A 10,020-nucleotide genomic window follows, 5' to 3' on the forward strand; every position below is an offset into this window, starting at 1 on the left:
TTCTCTACTTCTCTTTCTCCTGGGTTGTGTATGTTGTGTTCTACGATTCCATTATATATTTTCTCACTTGCTTTTTACTGTTCCATTTCCAAACTATTTTATTTTATTTTATTCCCTCAGTGCCACGTCACAATCGCACACTCCTTTTTTCTAAGCTTATAAATACCTCCTTCCAAGTCCCGCACACAAATGAATTCACTAGTTTTTCAATATATACCAATAATAATGGATCCTGGAAGTCAACCCTCATCTTCAACCACCAACAAGATTGAAAGAAGGCTCATTGAGAAAAACAGAAGGAACCACATGAAGATGCTTTACTCCAAACTCAACTCTCTTCTCCCTAACTATAACCCCAAGGTTTCTTCATCTTCCAATTTCTCTTGTAAATCTCTATTTCATTTTTACAAATTCTCATATTGATTTGAATTTTGGTGTCGATGATTACGAAGGAAGCGTTGCCACTGCCGGATCAAGTGGACGAAGCTATAAACTACATAAAGAACTTAGAGGAGAAGGTGAAGACAGCCAAGGAGAAGAAAGACGGCTTATTGGAAAGAATGGGAAGGAAAAGGACACGTGGCGGTGGCCGCGATGGTAGTGGTTGCAGCAACACGAAACCGCCACAACTTGAGGTTCATGAAACTGGTTCATGTCTTGAAATTGTAATGACATGTGGCTTAGAAAACCAGTTCATATTCTATGAGATAATTCGCATACTCAATGAAGAGAACATCGATGTTAAGAGTGCTAATTCCTCACTCCTCGGAGATTCTATGATCCATGTTCTCCATGCAGAGGTATATAAATATATCAACTATGTTGTATACACAAAAAATTAAACATAAAATTACTCTTTTTTTATAAAAAAACATATTAAAATATTAAATATATTAGTATTTTTGTAAATTTTCTCCTTTTTGATTCCTCAAAATTGAAGGCCATGAATGCATCTTTCATGTTTAATTTCAATCTCAAATAACCCTAGAGTGTGTTTGGATTTTATCATTTTATCTTTTAAGTTGCGGTTGTAGTTATAATTATGTGCGATTTAGTACAATTGTGATATAATTGAAGTTCACACCCCACTTTACAATTATTCAAACAACTTAAAACATAAAACAGTTAGGAGAATAACATGGATGATTTTTATCCCTTAATTATCTCTATTTTTGTTATTGTATATAATTAAGCAATAAAATAGTTATTTAATTGAATAAATTTTAATGATTTCTCTCTAATATTTTTTTTTTTCTGGGTTTTGTGCAGATTCCTCCGCTATTGATTCAATTTGGGGCGACTAAAGTGAGTGAGAGATTGAAAAGGTTTGTGAATGGATCAGCCAGTGATATTGAATTATTGCAACCAGAGTTCTGGGATTTTGAGATTGACACTGATATCTGGAGCTTCTAGATCTCTTGCAAATTCAAATATGCAAGGATTTAGTACCTATATCTAGATGCTATGTAAAACATGCTTACATAACCATGAGCTTTTCATACCAATAATAATAATAGAGGTATCTTTAATTTCCTCACAAAAAATGACTTAATAATAAACAGCATATTTTAATTTCCAATGTTTAAATATATATATAAATTTTAAGGTATTATTTTGACCTAGCTAGCTCCTAATGACTAAAAAGCTAAGAGTTTTTTCTATGGTTTATGACTTTTATTATTCAATTTCAACATTAATTCAGAAACATATATAAGACCCAAGAGATATATAGAGAAAGGAGGGAGAGAAGATCTGTTCATATCTTTTCAATTCAGAAGCTAGCTACTTTTTTTTTTTTTTGGTGCTTAAAATTGAAGTAAATGACTTCCAAGTATTAAAACTAACAACTCTATATATGTGAGTATTCGTTGCTGGATTAATCATTTTACAGTAATTAAGAAACATTTAGGGGAATATATGTTGATTCCCATTTTCATACTAATTAATTAGGGATTCCCTTAATTTCATAAACAAAATTTTGTCCTAGGTTTGCTTCAAATCATTATTGCATTAGGCAGTCTTTTGCCAACAGCATATTTAGCTAATTTAGTTTAATTAGGTAATATATATGTATATGTATTATATGTATCCATCATGAACTTCTAAGCGAGATCATCAAATTATTGTTTAAATGAACGCAAAATTTGTATTTTATGTGGAGTTGCCTAGAACCTATATAGCTATATAGCTAGAAGGTCTATAATGATAGAGGAAAATATAGTTTTCATCGAATCTTTCTTCTTAGTAAATATATAGCAATTATATTAGGTAGATAAAATATTATAAACAATAAATAAAAATATATAATTAAAATATTTATATTTATAAGAGAGTGTGAATAATTTTTTATATTTAATTAACATAATTATTTTTTTATAATTATTTTTTTATTTAGTTACATTAAAAGTTAATTCTAAATTTAATGTGAATTAAATCTCAAAAAATATTATTTTATTATTATTATATTTATAATTTTATAAATTTGTTTTCAAATAAAAATTTTAAATTTTGATATTTTTAATCCTAAAAAAATTTCAAATCACTCAAATATATTTTATTAAAAATAAAAATATTTTATATTTAATTAGTCTCTATTTATTAAAAATATCTGAAATCATTAATTTTTAACCTACAAAATAAAATAATAAGTAATAAATTAATACTAATTTATTAATTATAAATATTATGTGTTTAAAATGATACATGTTATACATATAAAATTATGGATGTTAAATTAAAAAATTTTAACAATTTCTACTATACAATTCATATTTTACATATAGACTATTAGAAAATAAAAAATAAAATATAAAATATAAACAAAAATTAAGAAATAAACTTTTAAAAATAATTATTAACTTATTAATTAAAATTAATAAATAAACATATATATAAATATTAAATAAAAATATTAAAATAATTAAAATTATGATCTATTAGTACACATATATATGAGATAATAATTTAAAAAATATAATAAGACACATAGTTTAAAATTTGGTAATATTAATTGTAAAAATTTATTAATTATTGCCATCATATGTATGAAACTATGAATGCTATAAGTATGAAATTGTTATTAATATAAAATTATAGATGTTATGTGTATGGACTTATGAATGTTATGAATAAATTTGTCACTGAATAAATTAATTTAAGTATTTGATATTTTTTTAAATCTAATTATGATAAAATTTAAAAATATTTGTATTGACAAATCAGAATAAATTATTATTCTATTTAAAAAATATGAAACAAATATTATATAAGTGAAACAATAAATTAGTGATTACAAAAAATTAATTAAAATTAAAATTTAGATTACTCTAATTTTTACAATATTACGTAAGTACAGTAAAATAATTAAAAAATAAATTAATGATTATAAAAAAATCAATTAATATTAATGATATTTAAAGTATATTATTATGATTACTCTTTAATGCAATAGTATATATATAAAAATTAAATTATAAAATATCTCATTAATATATGATGTATTATATTCTAATAATTAAAAATATAATATGATAAGTTGAATAATAAAAGAGTGAGATAAAAAGTTAAAATATAAAAAAATTATATAAATAAAATTAAATTAAAAAATTTTTAATTAATTATGGTTGAATATTTTTAGTCCCACATATTTTCCTTATATTATTTACACTATTGAAGAGAAAGAGCGATAGAGCGCCTTAGCTTGCATATTTTTCTTTTCTGTTTTTTTTTTTCATTTAACTCAAATAGAATGGTAATAAATTTAGTATATGCTTACATTTTTTTATTGGAATCACTCACGTAAAGATGCTTAAAACGTCTTTTTTTAAAGACGTTTTTTAAAAATTAAAATTTAACTTATATAATCAATCAAACTGTGTTATTTTTATCAAAATTAGACTAAACAAACTAATTTGACCAAAAAATCGATAAATCAAATCTCGAATCGATCTAAATTAATATTTTTTTTATAGAAAATGACTATAATACTCTTATTATAAAAAATGACTAAAATATTCTTGTTATATATATTAATTTTAAAAATCCTAAATTCTAATTCAATGATGGCATAGTGAGAAGAGAAAAATTAGGATTTAGAGTTTTTAAAATATATAATATAAATATTTTAAGTCATTTTTTATAATAGGGGTATTATAGTTATTTTTATAAAAAATATTAATTTAAATTGATTCAAGATTTAGTTTATCGATTTTTTGATCAAACCGATTTATTTCGTCTAATTTTGATAAAAATAATACGGTTTGATCGATTATATAGATTAAATTTTAATTATTAAAAAAATATTTTTAAAAAAGACGTTTTAAACATCTTTATGTGAGTGGTTACTTCCCTGTTACATATTATCATCCTAAGCAAATCATCATATTATACTTATTCACAAAATCATTATCACCTCATCTAATTCATTATTTTATGAAAACAATCCTTTTGCTTGCATAATTATGAGAACAAAAATGCTAAATTAGTCATTATATATTTATATATAAATATATGTAGTTTAATTTATTTTTAATATATATCTTATATTATTAATTAATTTTAATAATTAATTTTAATGTATATTTAACATGATTAAAAAATATATATATAGACCGAGAGACACGATAAGTCTTAAAGATTTTTCACATGATCAGTAAATGGTTCAAAAACTTTTGGGTTTAACATTAAGTATTGAAGAAAATATTCAACAGAAAATTAAATGTCTCCTCCTTGTGAGATATCATCTACATTCTAAAGAGGAAGGGTAAAAAATCACCAGTCAAAATTAAATTTAGATCAACAACAATTTAATGGTTTCATTCCTTTTATAAATTCTCAGATAAAATGCTTCGACATTCTCGTCAACTCTTTTACTGGTCATTTTCTTTTTATCTTTACATGGCCATCTTCAAGGCATTTTCCATTTTAATTCCCCTCATATGAGATGATCTTACAAATCTATATTAAATAAATATTCTTCTCACAATAATATAGCTTTGCTATAATCTTCAATTTTCAAGCATTTCCAATTTCCGAAATTTTGTTCCATATTGTGTATGTCATCACAAACCCTAAACAAAAAATATTTTGAAATTTATTATGTTATAGGAAGATTTAAGCTAATTTTCTTCTTATTGTTAATCATATAGTCATTCATGTTATCTCTTTCTATTAATTTAAATTTTTGGGATGAATGATTTTATAATACTCAACTCATCATGTCTGACGTTTATCTATTTTTTGCAAGTATTTTAATTAAAAAAAAAAGAAAAATGGTGTAGAATATTTCATATTCAAAAGTTAGATTTGGCATTTTTGGTCAAGTTGTAGTCCGTAACTGTTCTTTTCCTTCTTTTTTGTTCTGTTTATTTTTGAAGTCTAATTTTTCCTTTTTGGTCAAGTCTTGTTTTGCTTTTATTTGCATTGCATTGGTAGTTTCCACTCTCCACTATGATACATGCATTGATATAAATAGTTGTATTCAGAAAAGAAAATGTTTAGGGATCAACTAGTGGTGCAATCAAGATAAATTAGATCCCAATTAAAAAATTTTATAAGAGTCCACTTAATTTTATTTTAATTTTATTGACAGTACACAATAAAAAATTAATCACACAAATTTTAATCTCTCTCTTTTCATATTTACGTGAAAAATTTTAATCTCTCTCCATATTTTTACCGACCACCACCGCAGGGTTTTTTTTTTATGTCATCTCTCTCCCATATTTGTCTGCTAGTCTTTGCTCATCTTTCTCTTTGTAAATCCACCAGAGAATTTTTGTGAGACTATTTACAGTTTTTTTTCCTTGTCCTATTATTTAACAACTTATACGTGAAGATTTAAAGGGTTGGAAAAAAACATTTTGAAAAGAAAATTATAAAATTAAGTCACTAGAAGTGGTCTGACAATTATTTATATAAAATTAATTATATATAATTGATTGTACAACAAAAATATATAATATTTTTAAGAATTTAATTTTAATGCATCTAAACAATTTTATTCATATATCTAATTACGTAATATTATATTAATAAAAATAATTATTTTTTATATTAACTATTGTCAGTAATATCTAAAAAAACTAATATAATTAATTGATTGATACTATTAATATATTAAAATTAGACTCTATTTTTTAAGTATGATTTTTATGTTCTAAACTGTTGAGCTAAGAATAAAATTAAGTCAAATGATAATGACAAAACATTGAATTATTGGGTTAAACACCTAATTGGGTTTAAATTTTTTATTTTAGTGTTGCAGGCCTAGGTGATGGAACAGAAGCCCAAACCAACTAGAAACAAACAAATTAATTGGGCTGACCTGGAAGTCAAGCCAATCCAAACTCAAGTTAACACATCCAAGATAAATCAAACTAAAGCCAACGCTCACAGGTTTTCTTTGGACAAATTCAAGAAGAAAGAAAGAGAATACTTCATCCTTTTTGTTCGTTCATTAGAGAAAAAAGAAAGAGAAAAGTAAATCAAAAAAGCAAATGTCTAATCCCCTGATCAAAGCATATTAATACAAGCTAAGTTAAAAAATAAAGATGATTTATTTTCTTTTGCACGTATGTTAATTTTTTCATTCCGCTTTCTCCAACTTTTTGCGATACCATTTTTGAATTAATAAAAAAGAGGTGTTTGATTACTTCTGCTGAAAAATCAATAACTTACAATATTATTTGGAGTCAAATCACATTTATAAAGGTCTGAATTTGGTATTATCACTGAGGGAAATCATCTCTACCGTTCTATTGATCTCAGTCAAATAAGAAAATCATATTTAAAATCCCTAATTTAGGGGTTGATTGAAGAAAGAGAATGGATGATTTAACAAAGTGCAAACTCTAAGAAGTTGACTTAAAAAACCTTAGCTGAGACTTAGAATAAGGTACAAAAAGAAAAATATTTGGGGCTGGGACTCAAGGAGAGAGAACCCAAATAGAGAACTATGTGTGAAATCTCACTATTGAGTTTGAAGTCTTGGAAGCATTGTACCTACACTAAAGGAAGCACTCCACTAAGATGAAGAATAAAGTCCTAAGAAATGTTGTTGGGTTCTATTTATAGTATTAAAGCTGTTATTCATCATCTTCTTCATGTTTTATAATTTTGTAACTCCAATTTTAATGTATATCTTTCTGTATTTTTTTTAGAGAAAAAAGGCTAGAAAGAGAGGCATTGAGAAAAAGTCAAAGAGTGAAAAATGGTGAGAGAAACACTTAAGAAAAAAGGCAAGAGTAATTTCAGATTTTTTTTTTTGTTGTAATTTTCTATCTTGTATCTTATACCTGTGAGGTGTCCCGCTAAGTTGGGTAAGCACGTAGTGTAAAGAGTTTAGGTATTAATATCACCAAGTTAAGTTTAGGTTAAAACTTATGTGCCTAGATAGAATTATGTGAGTCTTTGGGATTGGTGTATGTAATACTGTGATTATAGTAAAATTTCATCAATGTTGTGATGGAGACTGTATGTAGGTTGCATTGCACAAGGCAACCGAATCAGGATACATAACTGTGTCATTTTCTTTCTTTCTTTTCTGTTTTGTTTTCTAAATTTTATGAGGCAAAAAGAAATTATCTCCTAAATATTTCGCTGTATAGTTCAAACAAAATTCTAATTTTAAAAACTTAATAAATTAAAGCAAAAGAATGCTACAGATTCAACCCCTTTTTCTAAGTCTTCTATAACTTTTATAAACATATGATAAAAATATCAAAATGATAGTCTTCTTAAGAATTTTGGGCAAATAAATGTCGCCTATAGAAGAAATAGGCATGCATTATGTAACAGTTGATTCTGGATGTTGTTTGTGTTAAAAAGTCAAAACAATAATATTTGAGAGATAATATAAATTCAACTCAAATAATATATTTTTGTTTTATTTAAGTTTTTAACGTTTTAAAATTGTTTTAATTTTGTCTCACTGTTAATTTTGTTAACAGATCACTAACGACGACAGGATAACATTAAGATGATTTGAAATATTAGTGACTTAAATAAAACAATTTAAACATTAGAGACGACTTTAATACTTACTTTAAACGTTAGAGACAAACACGATATATTTCTCACTACAAAGAATGTAAATAGTGTTTGTTAGATTATAAAAGTAAGGAAAAAAGACAAAACATAGACAAAACACTAACTAAAACAAATTTGAGTAATGTTATATGTACAAGTATTTGTAACAAAATCCAATTAAGTTGGTGCAAAGTTCAGCAAAAAAAACTCGTGCATACGTTATTACTTTTTTTTTTTTTTTTACGTTTTTTGCAATACACAAATTTTTGTTAGAGAACACAACAACTTATAGATATAGAACATAAAATCTCAAAACATAGCACAAAAAATTTTGCACGTAACAAATTTAACGATATAGTACACAAATTTTTACACATAGCACACAAATCTTTGCACATAGTACACAAATTTTTGTTGTGAATACTGGCATCCGAGTATGTGGTCCTCTAAAATTTTTAGACTGTACATAAAAATTTCTATGCTATACACTAAAATTTTTGTACTGTACACCAAAATTTATGTGTTGTATGTATTTCATTGGTATAATATATAGATTTTTGCATATAACACACAAATCTTTGTACATAGCAGTCGAATTGCGAATGTATTTTGTTAGTTAGGTGGGTCAATGTTCTAAATATGTAATCCTCTAAAAATTTATATATTGCACATCAAATTTGTGTACAATGCACTAAGATTTTTGTATTGTATAATAAAATTTGTATGTTGTGCATATTTTATTAGTACAACACAAATTTTTGCACATAGTACATAAATTTTTACTGCAAATGCATTTTGTTATTTGAGTACTATGCGTATTTCATTGGTTAGGAGAAGAAAATGAAAATGACGAAGATGATGATGATAATAAAAGAGGATAAAGAAGAAAAAAAAAGACGAATATAAGGACATGTAATTTAATTTAAAAAATACTTTTTCTTTTATCCAAATAAAATTAAAAGTTCATTTAACATTTAAAAATTTTTTTAAAAAAATTTGTACAAATATAAAATAATTTTATTATTAAAAAACATTATTTTCAAAAAAGATAAAACTAATAATTTTTTTTTCTAAAAACCAATCCAAACTTACACAATAACTGCTTTTTAGCTTAAAATTATTAGTTATGATTATGATCTATTTTAAAAGTTCTCCTTGAACATAATTTTCTTTCTAGCGAAAAGATTTCTTGCGAAAAAACTGTTTTTTTGTTTCCCAAATATACTATTAGTTTGGGTTTTAATATAAGAATTCTCACTCCTACTTACTGGTCACTATATTCAGGATTCAGGATTAGGAAAACTTTACTTCAACAACAACAACAATAATAAGTGAATGAATATTGTCATTTCTATTTTTGACAATGCTACTTTTTTTTTTCATAAATCTATGTAACCACATACTACAAAAAAATAATGTATAAAGTAACGTTATAAAAAATAAGAGTGATAGTTTCATCATCTTAATAATAATAAATAAAAATAATGAAAAACTGAAACTCCAATTAAGGTCCTAACAATTGTTGGAAGAGAGCCATGAAAGGCTATGCACTCTAAGCTATTATACAAAGAAATGTTCACGTAAAAGTTCATGAACACTTTCTTAATATATTTTCTTACAGTTTCTTTAATTAAACTTGACTTTGCTAGTGATATAAGGAAAGTGGATGAAATTTAAACTATGAAGTATGACTAAGCTTAATTTCTTGGTAGCATATAGAAGGAAACATGAGAAATATTCAACTCAAAACAGGTACATGCACTTGTGTTCTTTCATGATCTTGCCACACAAACTCTTACTAGTTTACTCTGCAAAACTTAGGTTCTTTCAGCCTGTAAAAGCAACAGGCAAATCTCAACAAATAAGATTCATTTCCGAATTAAGAACTCAAGCATCAAAGTTCTTGTGAGCATGATCAATTTATCACCAGTAGGTGGAAATCAAGTTTACTTAAAAAAAAGATTTTTAATGTTTACTTATATGTAGAAACAC

General features: G+C 25.0%; 1 protein-coding gene across 1 annotated transcript; it reads left to right on the top strand.

Annotated features, from left to right (window-relative positions):
• Positions 1-204: 204 nt before the first annotated feature.
• Positions 205-1,572, top strand: LOC112769844 (transcription factor bHLH162-like). Its single transcript, XM_025814306.3, has 3 exons — positions 205-360; positions 453-800; positions 1,270-1,572. The coding sequence occupies exons 1-3, from the start codon at positions 226-228 to the stop codon at positions 1,411-1,413; spliced, it is 627 nt and encodes a 208-aa protein (XP_025670091.2). The 5' UTR covers positions 205-225; the 3' UTR covers positions 1,414-1,572.
• Positions 1,573-10,020: the final 8,448 nt, after the last annotated feature.

This window comes from Arachis hypogaea, chromosome 3, assembly GCF_003086295.3.
Source record: "Arachis hypogaea cultivar Tifrunner chromosome 3, arahy.Tifrunner.gnm2.J5K5, whole genome shotgun sequence".
NCBI classification, from domain to species: domain Eukaryota; kingdom Viridiplantae; phylum Streptophyta; class Magnoliopsida; order Fabales; family Fabaceae; genus Arachis; species Arachis hypogaea.

Bases quoted from the DNA above. Each gene is read 5' to 3' on its own strand.
- LOC112769844 (XM_025814306.3), top strand. From the start codon at position 226: ATGGATCCTGGAAGTCAACCCTCATCTTCAACCACCAACAAGATTGAA. The intron at 361-452 runs GTTTCTTCATCT...ATGATTACGAAG, and splicing joins TCCCTAACTATAACCCCAAG to GAAGCGTTGCCACTGCCGGA. The intron at 801-1,269 runs GTATATAAATAT...GGTTTTGTGCAG, and splicing joins TCCATGTTCTCCATGCAGAG to ATTCCTCCGCTATTGATTCA.